Here is a 21230-nt window from a genome sequence, read left to right as displayed (position 1 = left end):
CATCTCCCTCTCTCCCCCTCACCATCTCCCTCTCTCCCCCTCACCATCTCCCTCTCTCCCCCTCACCATCTCCCTCTCTCTCCCTCACCATCTCCCTCTCTCCCCCTCACCATCTCCCTCTCTCCCCCTCACCATCTCCCTCTCTCCCCCTCACCATCTCCCTCTCTCCCCCTCACCATCTCCCTCTCTCCCCCTGACCATCTCCCTCTCTCCCCTGACCATCTCCCTCTCTCCCCCTCACCATCTCCCTCTCTCCCCCTCACCATCTCCCTCTCTCCCCCTGACCATCTCCCTCTCTCCCCCTCACCATCTCCCTCTCTCCCCCTCACCATCTCCCTCTCTCCCCCTCACCATCTCCCTCTCTCCCCCTCACCATCTCCCTCTCTCCCCCTCACCATCTCCCTCTCTCCCCCTCACCATCTCCCTCTCTCCCCCTCACCATCACCCTCTCTCCCCCTCACCATCACCCTCTCTCCCCCTCACCATCTCCCTCTCTCCCCTCACCATCTCCCTCTCTCCCCTTCACCATCACCTTCTCTCCCCCTCACCATCACCCTCTCTCCCCCTCACCATCTCCCTCTCTCCCCCTGAGCATCTCCCTCTCTCCCCCTCACCATCTCCCTCTCTCCCCCTCATCATCTCCTTCTCTCCCCGTCACCATCTCCCTCTCTCCCCCTCACCATCACCCTCTCTCCCCCTCACCATCTCCCTCTCTCCCCCTCACCATCTCCCTCTCTCCCCCTCACCATCTCCCTCTCTCCCCCTCACCATCTCCCTCTCTCCCCCTCACCATCACCCTCTCTCCCCCTCACCATCACCCTCTCTCCCCTGGGCATCTCCCTCTCTCCCCCTCACCATCTCCTTCTCTCCCCCTCACCATCTCCTTCTCTCCCCCTCACCATCTCCCTCTCTCCCCCTCACCATCACCCTCTCTCCCCCTCACCATCACCCTCTCTCCCCCTCACCATCTCCCTCTCTCCCCCTCACCATCACCCTCTCTCCCCCTCACCATCTCCCTCTCTCCCCTTCACCATCTCCCTCTCTCCCCCTCACCATCACCCTCTCTCCCCTCACCATCTCCCTCTCTCCCCCTCACCATCACCCTCTCTCCCCCTCACCATCTCCCTCTCTCCCCCTCACCATCTCCCTCTCTCCCCCTCACCATCTCCCTCTCTCCCCCTCACCATCTCCCTCTCTCCCCCTCATCATCTCCCTCTCTCCCCCTCACCATCTCCCTCTCTCCCCCTGACCATCTCCCTCTCTCCCCTCACCATCTCCCTCTCTCCCCCCTCCAACACCCTCTCTCCCCTGACCATCTCCCTCTCTCCCCCTGACCATCTCCCTCTCTCCCCTGACCATCTCCCTCTCTCCCCCTCACCATCTCCCTCTCTCCCCCTCACCATCTCCCTCTCTCCCCCTCACCATCTCCCTCTCTCCCCCTCACCATCTCCCTCTCTCCCCCTCACCATCTCCCTCTCTCCCCCTCACCATCTCCCTCTCTCCCCCTCAGCATCTCCCTCTCTCCCCCTCAGCATCTCCCTCTCTCCCCCTCAGCATCTCCCTCTCTCCCCCTCACCATCTCCCTCTCTCCCCCTCACCATCTCCCTCTCTCCCCCTCACCATCTCCCTCTCTCCCCCTCACCATCTCCCTCTCTCCCCCTCACCATCTCCCTCTCTCCCCCTCACCATCTCCCTCTCTCCCCCTCACCATCTCCCTCTCTCCCCCTCACCATCTCCCTCTCTCCCCCTCACCATCTCCCTCTCTCCCCCTCACCATCTCCCTCTCTCCCCCTCACCATCTCCCTCTCTCCCCCCTCACCATCTCCCTCTCTCCCCCTCACCATCTCCCTCTCTCCCCCTGAGCATCTCCCTCTCTCTCCCTCACCATCTCCCTCTCTCCCCCTCAGCATCTCCCCTCTCTCCCCCTCACCATCACCCTCTCTCCCCCTCACCATCTCCCTCTCTCCCCCTGAGCATCTCCCTCTCTCCCCCTCACCATCTCCCTCTCTCCCCCTCACCATCTCCCTCTCTTCCCCTCACCATCTCCCTCTCTCCCCCTCACCATCTCCCTCTCTCCCACTCACCATCTCCCTCTCTCCCCCTCACCATCTCCCTCTCTCCCCCTCACCATCTCCCTCTCTCCCCCTCACCATCTCCCTCTCTCCCCCTCACCATCTCCCTCTCTCCCCCTCACCATCACCCTCTCTCCCCCTCATCATCACCCTCTCTCCCCCTGACCATCACCCTCTCTCCCCCTCACCATCTCCCTCTCTCCCCCTGACCATCACCCTCTCTCCCCCTCACCATCTCCCTCTCTCCCCCTGACCATCTCCCTCTCTCCCCCTGACCATCTCCCTCTCTCCCCTGACCATCTCCCTCTCTCCCCTTCACCATCTCCCTCTCTCCCCCTCACCATCTCCCTCTCTCCCCCTGACCATCTCCCTCTCTCCCCCTCACCATCTCCCTCTCTCCCCCTCACCATCTCCCTCTCTCCCCCTCACCATCTCCCTCTCTCATCACCATTGGGCTATTTTGTTGATTCTATTCTCCTCAATTCTCCTCATTCCTCCTACATTCAAAATCCCCCATCCTATACACTCACACATCTTACTGTGCTCTCTCCAATTCTGTCCCTCAACCCTTCACCCTGTCCTGCACTCTGACCATTCACCCTTCACCCCAGAGTCATTCGGACTCGGAACGTTAACTGTGTTCCTCTCCGGAGATGCTGTCAGACCTGCTGAGTTTTTCCAGGTATTTTTGTTTTTGTTACCCCATAGCTGCTGTTTGACCTCCAGTGTCTCTCCATTACCTGAATGTTTCCCAGCTGCCCTGTCGACTCCATTCTACTAGCTACATTCACAGTATTTCCCCAGATATCATAATGTGGTTTTCGAGCACCAATCACTCCAGCCAGAACAGCTCCTTTGTTCAAACCTGAAAAGAATGCAGCAGGAAGGTAGAAGACAATCCACACTCAAGCAGTCACTTTGCTGGGATATAATCCATGGAGGAACGACAAGATAAGATGTGTGGGAGGTACATGCTGCTATGGTAAACATGCTGAGGTTACTTTACTCTGAGATTATGTAAGGTTGCTACACAATGAGGGTACATTTATCGGACCCTGTCTTAAGTCATTCTAACCATTTCCCATTGACACTCAATGGCATTACCATCATGGAATCCCCCACCATCAACATTTTGGGGGTTACCATTGACCAGAAACTGAACTGGACTAGCCATATAAATACTGTGGCTACAAGAGCAGGTCAGAGGCTGGGAATCCTGCAGAGTAACCCACCTCCTGACTCCCCAAAGCCTGCCCACCATCTACAAGGCACAAGTCAGGAGTGTGATGGAATACTCCCCACTTGCCTGGATGAGTGTAGTTCCAACAACACTCAAGAAGCTCAACACCATCCAGGACAAAGCAGCCCGCTTGATTGGCACCACATCCACAAACATTCACTCCCTCCACCACCAACACACAGTAGCAGCAGTGTGTGTACCATCTACAAGATGCACTGCAGGAATTCACCAAGGCTCCTTAGGCAGCACCTTCCAAACCCACAACCACGACCATCTAGAAGGATAAGGGCAGCAGATAGATGGAAACACCACCACCTGGAAGTTCCCCCCCAAGTCACTCATCATCCTGACTTGGAAATATATCGCCGTTCCTTCACTGTTGCTGGGTCAAAATCCTGGAACTCCCTCCCTAACAGCACTGTGGGTGTACCTACACCACATGGACTGCAACAGTTCAAGAAGGCAGCTCACCACCACCTTCTCAAGGGGCAATTCGGGATGGGCAATAAATGCTGACCCAGCCAGCGAAGCCCACATCCTGTGAACGAATATATTTTAAAAATTCTTACCAATGCGTAGCATGAAGTTATTAAATGACTGGTAATTGATGTTCATTAAAGTGACTTTCATTGCCAAAGTGAAGTCAGCCAGATCTGCTAGGTGCTGCCAGCGTCCCTTTACTGAAACTTGCTGATCCTTCTGTAAAACAGAGTAAATAAATGGCACTGTACGGTATCCAGTAGGACCAACCAGAGGTCACACACAAACACACACACACAGACACACACACACACAGAGATACACACACAGACACACATACACACACACACACACACACAGAGACATACACACAGACATAGACACACACAGAGATACACACACAGACACACACACAGACACAGACACACACAGAGACACACACAGAGACACACACACATGCACACACACACACAGACACAGACACAGAGACACACACACACACACACACAGACACACACACACACAGACACACACACACACACAGACACACAGAGACATACACACAGACACACAGACACAGACACACACAGAGACACACACACAGACACAGACACACACACAGAGACACACACACACAGAGACACACACACACACACACATGCACACACACACAGACACAGAGACACACACACACACACACAGACACACACACAGACACACACACAGAGACACAGAGACACACACAGACACACACACACACACACAGAGACACACACACACACAGACACACACACACACACACAGAGACACACACACACAGAGACACACACACACACAGACACACACACAGACACAGAGACACACACACACACAGAGACACACACACACACAGAGACACACACACAGACACACACACAGAGACACACAGACACAGAGAGACACAGAGACACACACACAGACATAGACACATACACACAGAGACACACACAGAGTCGCACACACAGACACACACACACAGAGACAGAGAGACATACACAGAAACACATACACAGACACACAAACACACACATATATGCGCACACGCAGACACACACACGTGTGCGCGCACACAAATACGCACGCACACATGGACATACATGTATGCGCGCGCGCACACGTACATATGCACACACACACAAATGCATGCACACACATATATACATACATGTGCACACATTCGTACACACATATGTACACACAGACACACAAACATATGTGCAAACACACACACCTGCGTGCACACACATGCACCTGCGCATGCACACACATGCACGTGCACACACACATGCATGTGTGCACACACCCACACACGTGTGCACCCACACACATGCATACAGACACACAAGCACACATATGCACACACACACAAATACACGTGCGCACATGCACGCACATACACATATGTGCACACACATACATGCACACATGCACGCACACACACACACATACACACACATGGGAATCATACACACAGAGATACACAGTGTTAGGAGAGGCTTACCTTGACAGTATTGTAGCTGCTGGGATTAGTGTCTGGTATTAAGCCAGATGCTGCCATGTAGGTGCTGCCAATGGTCTTGATTTTGGTGATGTTTCGGAATTGTGGTTCATCCAATAACTGAGGAAAGGAGCAGAATATGAAGCTGGGGTTGGGCTGAACTTTAAACCACAGCAGGAGGCTGTTTAATCACAGATCTGCTGAGAGTGTCATCACTCCCTGTGATAGGACAAGACAGGCAGAGGCTAATGGGGAAGCTGAACCATTCCAGTCTTAAGCTGCAGGGACTGTGTATATTACAACATGAGGACAGGAATTTTCAAACCAAGTTGTTGCTGGACTGGGAGCCATTGTAGGTCAGCGGGCACAGGGGATGATGGAACTTGGTGCGAGTTAGGATACAGGCAGCAGAGTTTTGGATGAACTGAAGTTTATGGTGGCTGGGAAATTGGAGGCCGACCAGGGGAGCATTGGAATTGTCCATTCTGGAGGTAACAAAGGCACAGTTGAGGTTTCAACAGCTAATGAGCTGAGGCAGGGTTAAGATGAGCGACGTTACAAAGATCGAAGTAGGTGGTTTGTGACAGAGAGCACATGGGTCAGGAGCTCAGCTCAGGGTTCATTACAGTGCCTTAGGCAACGAGCAGGGAAAAGGGTGGAGTGAGTAGCTAGGGAACAGAGTTTGGCTATCCCTGAAATCCAGCCTTATCATCCTTTCCCTTATCCCCATCTATATACCTTCAGTCCATATCTCTCAACTCCACCTTCTCCCCATTCAACTCCACTATACACAATGCCAAACCTCGTCTCTCTGCAGAGATATATCGACATCTTTTGTTTCAATCTCTTTGCCTGGGAATTCACTCTGCTGCCTGCTTGCTGATTGGGTAAAACTCTGGGCATCCATCCAATTCCTGCATTGGGTCCTGTGTCCTTCAGGTTAAATTTGGCCACGAATCGAACAGGCTGTACTTACACCATCAAAATCAGAGATGATTTCATTGAGGAATCGCAGACACTCAATGCCTCCGTTGTTAATACTCTCCTCGGTGTAGAAATCAGAGAAATTGGGGATCGATGCAAACATGACCCCAATCTCATCATATGACTGACTGTACAATTCCTGCAGGTAGGAAAATATCAAAGAGAATATCTTAATAACGGTTCCCAGAGCTAGGATAAGGACGGAGAGAGAGGGATGGGAAGAAAGAGGGATGGAGACAGAGAGAGAGAGAACATAGGAAATAAATAGGACCTTGTCAATCACCTCATCTCGTTTCTTGGAGCCAAGGAAATGCCGAGCGACATGTTCCGGTAACATGTTGGTGACTAGAGCCTCGTTCCATCGTCGCATCTCATAAACTCGCTCCTTCTGCTCATGAACATCGATTTTCCACAGGAACTGAGTTCGTGCTAACTTTTCCACCTGAGAGAGAGGGAGCCTGGGTATTAATGAGAATAATGAAAACTGGGAGTAATACTCCGCAACGATACTCTGCACTGATACTCCGCAGTGATACTCCGCAGTGATACTCCGCAGTGATACACCACAGTGATACCCCACAATAATACAACATAATAATACTCTGCAGCAACACTGCAGCAATGCTCTGTGGTAATACTCTGCAGTGAAACTCCACAATAATAATCCATAGTAATACTCCGTAGTCATACTCCGCAGTAATAGGGACATAGGACATAGGAACAGGAGAAGGCCAGTCAGCCCATCGAGCCTGCTCCTGCATCAATACGATCATGGCTGATCGAACAGTTCAATGCCTTTTACCCACATTATCCCCATAACCATTTACGTTACTGTCAGTCAGAATCTATCAATCTCTACCTTAAACATACTCAATGACTGAACGTCCACAGCTCTTTGGAGGAGAGAATTTCAAAGATTCACAACCCTCTGAATAAAAAAATTCTCCTCATCTCAGTCCTAAGTGGCTTCTCCCTTATTTTTTGATTGTGTCCCCTGGTTCTAGACTCCCCAACCAGGGGAAACATCCTACCTGCATCTACCTTGTCTATTCCTTTAAGTATTTTGTAGGTTTTGATGAGATCACCTCTCATTCTTTGAAACTCTAGAGAAAACAGGCCCAGTTTCCCCAATCTCTCTTCACAAGACAGTCCCATCATCCCGGGATCAGGTCTGGTAAACCTTCGTTGCACTCCCTCTTTGGCAATAATATTCTTTCTGAGGTAAGGGGACCAATACTGTACACAGTGCTCCAGGTGTGGTCTAACCAAGCTTCTATACAATTGAAGCAAGACTTCGTTCCTCCTGTACTCAAATCCTCTTGTGATAAAGGCTAACGTTCCATTAGCTTCCTAATTCCCTGCTGCACTCGCCTGTTAACCTTCAGTGACACATCGACAGGGACACCCAGGTCCCTTTGGACATCTACATTTTCTAATCTCTTACCATTTAGGAAATACTCTGCACACCTGTTCCTTCTACCAAAGTGGATAACCTCACATTTTCCCATCTGTCATGTTCTTGCCCACTCACTAAGTCTGTCCAAATCCTCCTGTAGCCGACTTACATCTTCCTCACAACACATATTCCTGCCTAGCTTTGCATCATCCACGAAATATTACAGTATTCTCCACAGTGATACTCCACACCTGGTACCTCCCCTCCCCCCACCAAACATTTGGATATGAAACAATCAACATGTCCAATATCAATGGAGTCAAGGACACAGATTCCCCTCAGAACTATCCCCTGGTCAGACCCCACCTGGGGTAACCACATTCAGATGTGGCCACCACAGCTCAGGAGGGATATACCGGCCATGCAGGAGGGTACAAAGCAGGTTCATTATAATGAGACCGGTGACAAGGGGTTAAGTCATGAGGTCGAGGCTTGTGTTCTCCAGTATATAGAATTAAGCGGCGATCAAATTGAGCAGTTCAAAATTATTAAAGAATTTGGTAGGCCAGATAGAGAGAAGCTATTTCCTCTACTGAACAAAGAACATAAGCAAGAGGAGCAGGAGAAGGCCATTCAGCCCCTCGAGCCTGCTCCACCATTCAATAAGATCATGGCTGAACATGGCCAACTACTCTGATAACCTTTCTCGATAACCTTTGATTCCCTTGACTAACAAGAATCTATGGTCTGATGGCTACGTCCAATCCCTCTACACCTCCATCCCCCACCGGGATGGTCTGAGGGTCCTTAGCTTCTTCCTCGAACAGAGGCCTGAACAATCCCCATCCACCACTACTCTCCTCCGTCTGGCTGAACTTGTTCTCACGCTGAACAATTTCTCCTTCAACTCCTCTCACTTCCTCCAAATAAAAGGTGTGGCTATGGGTACCCGCATGGGCCCCAGCTATGCCTGTCTCTTTATGGGGTATGTGGAACATTCCTTGTTCCAGTCCTACTCCGGCCCCCTCCCACAACTCTTTCTCCAGTAATTGATGATTACTTCGGTGCTGCTTCATGCTCTCGTCTGGATCTGGAAAAATTTTAAAATTTTGCTTCCAATCTCCACCCCTCCATCATTTTCACGTGGTCCATCTCTGACATTTCCCTTCCCTTCCTTGACCTCTCTGTCTCAATCTCTGGTGATAGACTGTCCACCAATATCCATTACAAGCCTACCGACTCCCACAGCTACCTCGACTACAGCTCCTCACACCCCGCTTCCTGTAAGGACTCCATCCCATTCTCTCAGTTCCTTCGCCTCCGTCGCATCTGTTCCGATGATGCTACCTTCAAAAACAGTTCCTCTGACATGTCCTCCTTCTTCCTTAACCGAGGTTTTCCACCCACGGTCGTTGACAGGGCCCTCAACCGTGTCCGGCCCATCTCCCGCGCATCCACCCTCACGCTTTCTCCCTCCCAGAAACATGATAGGGTCCCCCTTGTCCTCACTTATCACCCTACCAGCCTCCGCATTCAAAGGATCATCCTCCGCCATTTCCGCCAACTCCAGCATGATGCCACCAACAAACATATCTTCCCTTCACCCCCTGGCGGCATTTCGCAGGGATCGTTCCCTCCGGGACACCCTGGTCCACTCCTCCATCACCCCCTACTCCTCAACCCCCTCCTATGGCACCACCCTATGCCCACGCAAAAGATGTAACACCTGCCCCTTTACTTTCCCTCTCCTAACCGTCCAAGGACCCAAACACTCCTTTTAAATGAAGCAGCATTTCACTTGCACTTCCCTCAATTTAGTCTACTGCATTCGCTGCTCCCAATGCAGTTTCCTCTACATTGGGGAGACTAAACGCAGACTGGGTGACTGCTTTGCAGAACACCTTCGGTCTGTCCGCAAGCATGACCCAGACCTCCCTGTCACTTGCCATTTCAACACTCCACCCTGCTCTCATGCCCACATGTCCGTCCTTGGCTTGCTGCATTGTTCCAGTGAAGCTCAACGTAAACTGGAGGAACAGCACCTCATCTTCCGACTAGGCACTTTACAGCCTTCCGGACTGAAAATTGAGTTCAACAATTTTAGATCATGAACTCTCCCTTCCATCCCCATCCCTTTTCCGATTTCCCCCCCTTTTTTCCCCAATAATTTATATAGATTTTTCTTTTCCCACCTATTTCCATTATTTTTAAATGTATTTCCATCCATTGTTTTATCTCTACCTTTTAGCCTTTTTCGATTCCTTCTCCCCACCCCCACTAGGGCTATCTGTACCTTGCTTGTCCTGCTTTCTACCTTTAATTAGCACATTCCTTAGATAATATCACCACCTTCAACACCTCTTTGTCCTTTTGTCTGTGACATCTTTTGGTTATCTCCACCTATCACTGGCCCTCTATCCAGCTTTACTTGTCTCACCACCCCCCGCTTAAACCAGCTTATATTTCACCTCTCTTCTATTTTTACTTAGTTCTGTTGAAGGGTCATTCAGACTCGAAACGTTAACTATGTTCCTCTCCGTAGATGCTGCCAGACCTGCTGAGTTTTTCCAGGTATTTTTGTTTTTGTTAAGAATCTATCTCTCTCTACCTTAAAAATATTCAATGACCCACCCCCACCACCTTCTGAGGCAGAGAATTCCAAAGTCACACAACCCTCTGAGAGAAAAAATTTCTCCTCATCTCTGCCCTAAAAGAGCGACCCCTAATTTTAAAACAGTGCCCCCCTAGTTCTGGACTTACCCACAAGAGGAAACATCTTTTCCACAACCATCTTGTCAAGGCCGTTCAGGATCTTGTAAACTTCAATCAAATCACCCCTCACTCTTCTAAACTCCAGTGGGAACAAGCCCAGTCTGTCCAACTTATAAGGGGTATAATTTTTTTTAAATATTAGAGTCTCATCATTCAGTGCACATCTTCACACAAAGATTAGCGGAGATCAGGAATTCACTCTCCCGATACTGGAGGGTCAATTGGAAGCTTTTACATTTCTGTTGGGTTCGGGGTATCTACAGATGGTCGGAAACGATCTAATTAAATGTGGACTCGAGCGGCTGAATGGCCTCTTCCTGTTCCTTTGTTTTTTTACTGACAAGTTAGATTTAATTGCACAGGGCTGGTTTGTCCAACTATATGAAAGGTCCTTTGTTAGAAGTTTGAGTCTTGGTGACGCTAAGTGTTGAAGTTAAAAGACTGAGTTGAGCTGCTTGCTTTGGTTCCTGGTCTGGGTCGCACTGAACGAAGAGTCACTGGCCGGAGATTTCCAAGTTTGCCAGTGTCGGGCGTGTTCGGAGATGTGAGCGGACAATATGGTGAGACCAGTTTCACAATGGCATGAAGCCAGTTTGCAATAGTCCACTCAGCCCGTCAATGGTGGGCTGTGCTCCCCACCATCGGATGTCAGGAAACTCACTGTAATATATCAGCATATCATTATAATGCCAGCCCGCCGGAATCATCCCCCGGCTGGATTGTCCGCCCACATCAGCAGGAAAACACACCGACGTGTTTCACAACAGCATAAATAAGGCATGTACCTGGTGAGCTGCTCTCCACTCGGGACTTGAAGGTTTGTTTGCCTACCTTGCCTCGGACAGTACTCACAGTCATCAGCACCAGGCTTCACTGACAGCACCACATCACTGTTAGGGGGGCTCACAGGCAGGTCTCTACCTACCAGACCAGCCGTACGTGGGGGGCTTTCCAATAGCTGCAGGGCTAGAGCTTGAGGAAGGGGGAGAAGTGGCCCCAGGTAAGGGAAGAGGCTGCAGGGCGAGGGCTGTACTGGGGGAAGGAGGGTATCCCAGGGTGTGTGTGGGGGGGCACATGTTGATCTGTACAAGTGGCCTCAAGATAGTGAGGGCTGAGGAGGCAGCCTCCAGAAGAGATGAGGCCAGATGGAGATGTGAGGGTGTGTGTGAGAGAGTGAGTGGTGATGTCCCTTGAGCTGGCAGTGAGTGAGAGGCCAGTGAATGTGTGATGGGTTTGTGAGTGTGTGAGTTTAGAGGGATGAGATGGTTGCCTTACCCTGGCTGCACAGATGAGATCATTCATCCTCTTTCTGCACTGGGTGGCCGACCTCTTCTGTGCAGCATTGGCACTGACACTACTGCCACCACCTACCAAGCTGGATTGGTGACACCACTGCCCATCCTGCAGCCAGAGCTGGGGTAGAGGGCATTGTGGCAGCCTCCACGGTGTCCAAAGGGCCTTCCAGTGACACATCATTAAACCTGGGGGGGCTACAGTCTTTTTGCTTTTCATGGACATCTTCCCTGCAGTAGCTGCAGGCTGGAAACCCTGAGATGTGTGCGCACAGCTGGTCTTTAAATATGGTGCCCGGTGTGATGAAGCGGTGAGGTGATGGTGCGGTGGGTGAATGAGAGCCCGCCCACTATGGAATGCAGCATTAATGTGGCGGGTTTGGGACGATATGGCATGAAAACCCACCATCGCAGCCAACAGGTAAAACATCGTTTAACCCGCTCGCTACCGCACTTAGTGTAAATCTGGGATGATTCCACCCACTGGATGGAGTCCAGCACAGGAGAGGTGATATATCCTGTACCAAGGTCCAACCCAAAGCTCACTGACCTAGAGTGGCACCTATCATTGCTAATTAAAATTCTCATCCTCTGTGGCCTCATCCTTCTCTCTCTCCTGTCCTATAACCCACCCCCTGAACTCTTCATTCCTCTAACTTCTTCCCTCCCCATTCCTTGCCCAGCATATTGGCCATGCCATCAGTTGCCTGGTGCTATTCTCTGGAACCCCCTCCTCTGTACTCTCCACCTTAAGGCCTGAACGTAGAAGCAATAAGCTCCTTCCTCACCCAACACTCACACCTCCCTGACCCAAACGCAACTGAGGCCAATGATGCAGTCTGTGCTGAAGTCACATGACTCGACAAAGGCAGGACTGGGATGACGTTTGACTCTTGCTTTGTGCTAACCTCTCCAATTGAGTAAGCAGGACAGGGTATTTTTGTGAATGAGTTTCTGTCTGACATGAGAACAAAGGAATGGCTGGAAATTTCAAAAAGTCCATCGATTTCACCTTCTACCACCCTGATAGTCACGTGACACAATGAGAATGGACTAAACACAACAGCCAATTTCCATCAATGAATCCACAACAGACCCAAACATAAGGTGAGGAAAACACAGGTCCAAACTCGCCTGTTCCTCCTGAGCACATTACACTCACCACGCGTCAAATCGAAATTAGTCATTAATTGTATCCCAAAATATCATCTTCTGACCAGATTCCTCTACAATGCATGGAGCTCTCTGAAGTTCTCCTGACCCTGGGCCCCCAACTGTCCTGTGCTACAACACCCTACCCAGGGACCCCAATCCCAGTGACCTGTGCCCTGGTCTCTCCTGCAGACCTCCACCCTGAACCCTGCACCCCTCAGACCTGACGTGGCAGCACTTACGTGTCGAGTGAAATAGTAAAAGCTCATCATCATGACGAAGATCATGGCTACCATGGAAAACCGAGATGGCACCACAAGCGACCTGCGGAAACAAACAGGGTGTGAGGTTAATCTCCAACACCGCATACAAGTGAATGCCAGACTCAGTCAGGGTCAAGAGTCAGTCAGGGTCAGAGACAGTCAGGGTCAGACTCAGTCAGGGTCAAGAGTCAGTCAGGGTCAGAGACAGTCAGGTCAAGAGTCAACTGGGGTTAGAGACAATCAGGGTCAAAAGTAAATCAGGGTCATGGGGCAATCAGGGTCAAGAGTCAGTCAGAGTTGGTCGAGTCAAGAGTCAATTGAGGTCAGAGTCAATCAGAGTCAAGTGTTGATCAGGATCAATCATGCTCAAGGGTCAATTAGGGTCAAGAATCGATCAGGGTCAAGAGTCACTCAGGGTCAGAGTAAATTAGGGTCAGAGTTGATCAAGGGTTGACTAGGGCCGATTAGGATTGACTAGGGTCAAGGGTCGATCAGGGTCAAGATTCAGTCAGGGTCAAGAGTTGATCAGGGTTGATCAGGGTCAATCAGAGTCAGTCAGAACATCATCACTGTTCTATTCCCAGACCTGACCAAAGCTAAAACATCCCCGTGTTTCACCACCTCTCTCGTGGTACATACGAACAAACGAACTAGGAACAGGAGTAGTCCACTCGGCCCCTCGAGTCTGCTCTGCCAGTTAATAAGATCATGGTTGATCTGAATGTAACCTCAGCCCCACATTCCTGCCTACCCCCGATAACCTTTCACCCCCTTGTTAAACAAGAATCTATCCAGCTCTGCCTTAAAAATATTCAAACTCTGCTTCCACTGCCTTCTGAGGAAGAGAGTTCCAAAGATTCACAACCCTCTGAAAGAAAACATTTCTCCTCATCTCTGTTTTAAATAGACGACCCCTTATTTTTAACCAGTGACCCCTAGTTCTAGATTCTCCCACAAGTGGAAACATCCTTTTATTTATTGATTCCAGGGAATTGGCACCACTGACAAGGTCTGCAGTTATTCCCCATCACTAGGAGTCCCTGCTCTCTCTCACCTCTTTTCCCACATGACTATCCCACTCTCCCTATCTTGTTTCTCCCAGAATATTTCCCAAGGTAACCGTCCTGTTACTCAGCCTTGAAAACCAGCTGTGATGTCAGTGTCCTCACCTATACTCACCCTCACTCCTGCAGCACTGACCCTCGCTGGCCCATCCTTTCCTGGCATTCATTCTTGCAATGTGAGTGTTGCTGGAAAAGCTGGTATTTTCTGCCCATCCCTGGTTGCCCTGGGAAAAGCTGTTTGAAAGGTTGGCAGGGGTTTAATACCAGCTGGGCAGCTTGTTGGGCTCCATCTGAGGGCAGTCTTGGTTTGGAGCTGAAGTCATATTGGCCAATCTCAAGCATGAGCAACAAGCTGCACCTACAAGGCATCTTCAATATAGGAAAACAGCCCAAGGTACTTCTCAGGAATGTCATCGGAGCCACATAACGAGGTACCAGAACTTCTGACTAAAAACTTGGTCAAAGTGATACATTTTAAGGACTATATGAAAGGAGATAGAGGTGGAGAGGTTTCAGGAGGGACTTCCAGAGCTTAGGGCCCAGGCAGCTGAAGGCGCAGCCACCAACGGTGGAGTGATTAAAACTGGGAATGCTCACAAGGCCAGGACTGGAGAAGAGCAGGGATCTTGGAGAGTTGTAGGGCTGGAATAGGTTAAAGAGGGCAGGAGAGAGGCCATAATGGGATTTGAAAACAGGAGTAAGGATTTTAAATGAGAGGTGCTGCTGGATCAGGAATCAGTGTAAGTCAGCAAGCACTGAGGGAACAGGCGAATGGGGCAGGATGTGCATTACAATGGGAGTCTGTAATGACAGCATTACAATTGTCAAATGTACATTAGCAAAGGTATTGATGATAGTTTCAGCAGCAGATGGACAGTCATAGGGTTGGAGGTGGGCAGGATTACAGAGGTGGAAGTCGTGATCTTAGGAACAGGGCAAAAATTGGGCCAGAATCTCAGCTCAGAGTCAAACAGGCCATGACATGAGTGAACAGTCTTAGTCAGCCTTAGAGAGTGACCAGGGAGAGGGTGGAGTTGGTGGCTCGGGAACAAGACGGTGTAGAGGGAGCTTTACTCTGTATCTAACCCCGTGCTGTACCTGTCCTGGGAGTGTTTGATGGGGACAGTGTAGAGGGAGATTTACTCTGTATCTAACCCCGTGCTGTACCTGTCCTGGGAGTGTTTGATGGGGACAGTGTAGAGGGAGATTTACTCTGTATCTAACCCCGTGCTGTACCTGTCCTGGGAGTGTTTGATGGGGACGGTGCAGAGGGAGCTTTACTCTGTATCTAACGCCGTGCTGTACCTGTCCTGGGAGTGTTTGATGGGGACAGTGTAGAGGGAGATTTACTCTGTATCTAACCCCGTGCTGTACCTGTCCTGGGAGTGTGTGATGGGGACAGTGTAGAGGGTGCTTTACTCTGTATCTAACCCCGTGCTGTACCTGTCCTGGGAGTGTTTGATGGGGACAGTGTAGAGGGAGATTTACTCTGTATCTAACCCCGTGCTGTACCTGTCCTGGGAGTGTTTGATGGGGACGGTGCAGAGGGAGCTTTACTCTGTATCTAACCCCGTGCTGTTCCTGTCCTGGGAGTGTTTGATGGGGACAGTGTAGAGGGAGATTTACTCTGTATCTAACCCCGTGCTGTACCTGTCCTGGGAGTGTTTGATGGGGACAGTGTAGAGGGAGATTTACTCTGTATCTAACCCCATGCTGTACCTGTCCTGGGAGTGTTTGATGGGGACAGTGTAGAGGGAGATTTACTCTGTATCTAACCCCGTGCTGTACCTGTCCTGGGAGTGTTTGATGGGGACAGTGTACAGGGAGCTTTACTCTGTATCTAACCCCGTGCTGTACCTGTCCTGGGAGTGTTTGATGGGGACAGTGTAGAGGGAGATTTACTCTGTATCTAACCCTGTGCTGTACCTGTCCTGGGAGTGTTTGATGGGGACAGTGTAGAGGGAGATTTACTCTGTATCTAACCCCGTGCTGTACCTGTCCTGGGAGTGTGTGATGGGGACAGTGTAGAGGGAGCTTTACTCTGTATCTAACCCTGTGCTGTATCTGTCCTGGGAGTGTTTGATGGGGACACTGTAGAGGGAGATTTACTCTGTATCTAACCCCGTGCTGTACCTGTCCTGGGAGTGTTTGATGGGGAAGTGTAGAGGGAGATTTACTCAGTATCTAACCCCGTGCTGTACATTCCTGGGAGTGTTTGATGGGACAGTGTAGAGGGAGATTTACTCTGTATCTAACCCCGTGCTGTACCTGTCCTGGGAGTGTGTGATGGGGACAGTGTAGAGGGTGCTTTACTCTGTACCTAACCCCGTGCTGTAGAGAGTCCAGTTCTCTGTACTTCGACACATGTAACTGACCATGGAATCATTAGCAAGTTCCTGATCCTCCATTGTAAACTTGAGAATGTCCTGAGCCCGCCTCTGGTACCTTGTTGCATTTCACAACTTCCCACAACCTTTAATCTCTTGAACCCTGAACATTCAACCAGAAAAACTGCCAAGTTGCTGACTCGCTCGGAGCTTTAGAAACCTTGCAATGTCCAGCCTGCTTCCACAAGCTGACAATGCAATAATAACCCTGTTTTTAACTTGAGCCCCTAATTTGTTCCTGCTCTGTCATCACTTACTGAAATTCCTGGAAGCGCTCCCGGTCATATTCTTCATAGAGCTCCCTCCAGCCCAGGATACTGACCAAGCCACATGATCCAGTGATGACGAGCATCAGGAAGACCTTCACCATGTGGCTGACCTGTACCAGCATCGTCGTGGCGATGAGCGCTAGCACTGAGATGTAGCTGTAGTATTTCGGCTGTTTTGCGCAGCTCCTGCCCATCTGGGTCAGGTTTCCATTCGAGGAAGCTGGGTAACTGTGCAGACAGCTTAACTTGGGAAGAAAACCCCAACATTACTCAACACCAGGACTAATCCAAAAAATACAGTCACAATACCAAAAGAATCACCAAAACCCCCACATTACACCCGCCAACAGAACCCTCAACCCCAACATCACTAACACCGTAACCCTCACCAAAACCAACACCAAACACCCAATGGAACCCACATCATGACCCCACTCCCACGTCCTCACCATTACCCCCACAACGTTCTCTCACCCTGGCATTCGCTCCGTCTTCACAATGAACAACTTACCCAGATGAGTCTCCATAATTCAGAACTTTTAATACTTGAGTTCGATGTGAAGTGAACTCACTCACACAGATCAGGAACTTTCCTAGTTCCTTGTGGGAACACCAAAGGGTTATGATGTCACCAATCGGTTTCCATGGGGCAGAAAGGGTCATGTCCCGTTTAAGAGAGCGAGGGTGTGGGGGGGCTCTGGTCTAAGTGAATGAGGGTGGGGGTTGTTCTGGTCTAAGGTAATGAGGGTGGGGGTTGTTCTGGTCTAAGCTAATGAGGGTGGGGGTTGTTCTGGTCTAAGGTAATGAGGGTGGGGGGGGCTCTGGTCTAAGGTAATGAGGGTGGGGGTTGTTCTGGTCTAAGCTAATGAGGGTGGGGGTTGTTCTGGTCTAAGGTAATGAGGGTGGGAGGGGCTCTGGTCTAAGGTAATGAGGGTGGGGGTTGTTCTGGTCTAAGGTAATGAGGGTGGGCGGGGGGGGTCTGGTCTAAGGTAATGAGGGTGGGCGTTGTTCTGGTCTAAGGTAATGAGGGTGGGGGGGGGGCTCTGGTCTAAGGTAATGAGGGTGGGGGGGGCTCTGGTCTAAGGTAATGAGGGTGGGGGGGGGCTCTGGTCTAAGGTAATGAGGGTGGGGGTTGTTCTGGTCTAAGGTAACGAGGGTGGGGGTTGTTCTGGTCTAAGGTAACGAGGGTGGGGGGGGGCTCTGGTCTAAGGTAATGAGGGTGGGGGTTGTTCTGGTCTAAGGTAATGAGGGTGGGGGTTGTTCTGGTCTAAGGTAATGAGGGTGGGGGGGGGGCTCTGGTCTAAGGTAATGAGGGTGGGGGGGGCTCTGGTCTAAGGTAATGAGGGTGGGGGTTGTTCTGGTCTAAGGTAATGAGGGTGGGGGTTGTTCTGGTCTAAGGTAATGAGGGTGGTGGGGGCTCTGGTCTAAGGTAACAAGGGTGGGGGTTGTCCTGGTCTAAGGTAATGAGGGTGGGGGTTGTTCTGGTCTAAGGGAATGAGGGTGGGGGTTGTTCTGGTCTAAGGGAATGAGGGTGGGGGGGGCTCTGGTCTAAGTGAATGAGGGTGGGGGGGGGCTCTGGTCTAAGGTAATGAGGGTGGGGGTTGTTCTGGTCTAAGGTAATGAGGGTGGGGGGGGGCTCTGGTCTAAGGTAATGAGGGTGGGGGGGGGCTCTGGTCAAAGGTAATGAGGGTGGGGGTTGTTCTGGTCTAAGGTAATGAGGGTGGGGGGGGCTCTGGTCTAAGGTAATGAGGGTGGGGGTTGTTCTGGTCTAAGGTAATGAGGGTGGGGGTTGTTCTGGTCTAAGGTAATGAGGGTGGGGGGGGGCACTGGTCTAAGGTAATGAGGGTGGGGGTTGTTCTGGTCTAAGGTAATGAGGGTGGGGGGGGGGCTCTGGTCTAAGGTAATGAGGGTGGGGGTTGTCCTGGTCTAAGGTAATGAGGGTGGGGGGGGCTCTGGTCTAACGTAATGAGGGTGGGGGTTGTTCTGGTCTAAGGTAATGAGGGTGGGGGTTGTTCTGGTCTAAGGTAATGAGGGTGGGGGGGGCTCTGGTCTAAGGTAATGAGGGTGGGGGTTGTTCTGGTCTAAGGTAATGAGGGTGGGGGTTGTTCTGGTCTAAGGTAACGAGGGTGGGGGTTGTTCTGGTCTAAGGTAACGAGGCTGGGGGGGGCTCTGGTCTAAGGTAATGAGGGTGGGGGTTGTTCTGGTCTAAGGTAATGAGGGTGGGGGTTGTTCTGGTCTAAGGTAACGAGGCTGGGGGGGGCTCTGGTCTAAGGTAATGAGGGTGGGGGGGGCTCTGGTCTAAGGTAACGAGGGTGGGGGTTGTTCTGGTCTAAGGTAACGAGGCTGGGGGGGGCTCTGGTCTAAGGTAATGAGGGTGGGGGTTGTTCTGGTCAAAGGTAATGAGGGTGGGGGGGGCTCTGGTCTAAGGTAATGAGGGTGGGGGGGGGGCTCTGGTCTAAGGTAATGAGGGTGGGGGGGGGCTCTGGTCTAAGGTAATGAGGGTGGGGGTTGTTCTGGTCTAAGGTAACGAGGGTGGGGGTTGTTCTGGTCTAAGGTAATGAGGGTGGGGGTTGTTCTGGTCTAAGGGAATGAGGGTGGGGGGGGCTCTGGTCTAAGGTAATGAGGGTGGGGGGGGCTCTGGTCTAAGTGAATGAGGGTGGGGGTTGTTCTGGTCTAAGGTAATGAGGGTGGGGGAGGCCTCTGGTCTAAGGTAATGAGGGTGGGGGTTGTTCTGGTCTAAGGTAATGAGGGTGGGGGAGGCCTCTGGTCTAAGGTAACGAGGGTGGGGGTTGTTCTGGTCTAAGGTAATGAGGGTGGGGGTTGTTCTGGTCTAAGGTAATGAGGGTGGGGGGGGGCTCTGGTCTAAGGTAATGAGGGTGGGGGTTGTTCTGGTCTAAGGTAATGAGGGTGGGGGGGGGCTCTGGTCTAAGGTAATGAGGGTGGGGGTTGTCCTGGTCTAAGGTAATGAGGGTGGGGGGGGCTCTGGTCTAACGTAATGAGGGTGGGGGTTGTTCTGGTCTAAGGTAATGAGGGTGGTGGGGGCTCTGGTCTAAGGTAACGAGGGTGGGGGTTGTTCTGGTCTAAGGTAACGAGGGTGGGGGTTGTTCTGGTCTAAGGTAACGAGGCTGGGGGGGGCTCTGGTCTAAGGTAATGAGGGTGGGGGTTGTTCTGGTCTAAGGTAATGAGGGTGGGGGTTGTTCTGGTCTAAGGTAATGAGGGTGGGGGGGGCTCTGGTCTAAGGTAACGAGGGTGGGGGTTGTTCTGGTCTAAGGTAACGAGGGTAGGGGGGGGCTCTGGTCTAAGGTAACGAGGGTGGGGGTTGTTCTGGTCTAAGGTAACGATGGTGGGGGTTGTTCTGGTCTAAGGTAACGAGGGTGGGGGGGGCTCTGGTCTAAGGTAATGAGGGTGGGGATTTGTTCTGGTCTAAGGTAACGAGGGTGGGGGTTGTTCTGGTCTAAGGTAACGAGGGTGGGGGTTGTTCTGGTCTAAGGTAACGAGGGTGGGGTTTGTTCTGGTCAAAGGGAACGAGGGTGGGGGTTGTTCTGGTCAAAGGGAACGAGGGTGGGGGTTGTTCTGGTCTCAGGGAACGAGGGTGGGGGTTGTTCTGGTCAAAGGGAACGAGGGTGGGGGTTGTTCTGGTCAAAGGGAACGAGGGTGGGGGTTGTTCTGGTCAAAGGGAACGAAGGTGGGGGTTGTTCTGGTCAAAGGTAACGAGGGTGGGGGTTGTTCTGGTCTAAGGGAATGAGGGTGGGGGGGGGCTCTGGTCTAAGTGAATGAGGGTGGGGGTTGTTCTGGTCTAAGGTAATGAGGGTGGGGGAGGCCTCTGGTCTAAGGTAATGAGGGTGGGGGGGGGCTCTGGTCTAAGGTAATGAGGGTGGGGTGGGGCTCTGGTCTAAGGTAATGAGGGTGGGGGTTGTTCTGGTCTAAGGTAATGAGGGTGGGGGGGGCTCTGGTCTAAGGTAATGAGGGTGGGGGTTGTTCTGGTCTAAGGTAATGAGGGTGGGGGTTGTTCTGGTCAAAGGTAATGAGGGTGGGGGGGGGCCTCTGGTCTAAGGTAATGAGGGTGGGGGTTGTTCTGGTCTAAGGTAATGAGGGTGGGGGGGGCTCTGGTCTAAGGTAATGAGGGTGGGGGGGGGCTCTGGTCTAGGGTAATGAGGGTGGGGGTTGTTCTGGTCTAAGGTAACGAGGGTGGGGGGGGGCTCTGGTCTAAGGTAATGAGGGTGGGGGTTGTTCTGGTCTAAGGTAATGAGGGTGGGGGGGGCTCTGGTCTAAGGTAATGAGGGTGGGGGTTGTTCTGGTCAAAGGTAATGAGGGTGGGGGGG

At 51.4% G+C, this 21230-nt stretch overlaps 1 protein-coding gene across 1 annotated transcript in view; it reads right to left on the bottom strand.

The window, feature by feature from the left end:
- The window catches only part of adcy3a (adenylate cyclase 3a), a 215439-nt gene that overhangs the window by 83081 nt on the left and 111128 nt on the right, over positions 1-21230 (bottom strand). The window contains exons 13-18 of the mRNA XM_041207923.1: positions 16897-17153; positions 13168-13249; positions 6597-6755; positions 6306-6452; positions 5333-5449; positions 3882-4011 (exon numbers count right to left, since the gene is read on the bottom strand). Coding sequence (XP_041063857.1) covers positions 3882-4011; positions 5333-5449; positions 6306-6452; positions 6597-6755; positions 13168-13249; positions 16897-17153 — 892 coding nt within the window. The remainder of the gene's footprint in view (positions 1-3881; positions 4012-5332; positions 5450-6305; positions 6453-6596; positions 6756-13167; positions 13250-16896; positions 17154-21230) is intronic.

The sequence above is a fragment of the Carcharodon carcharias genome, chromosome 2, assembly GCF_017639515.1.
Source record: "Carcharodon carcharias isolate sCarCar2 chromosome 2, sCarCar2.pri, whole genome shotgun sequence".
Lineage (NCBI taxonomy): Eukaryota > Metazoa > Chordata > Chondrichthyes > Lamniformes > Lamnidae > Carcharodon > Carcharodon carcharias.
Note: the sequence above shows the minus strand (reverse complement) of the source record. Positions and strands in the feature narration are given on the sequence as shown.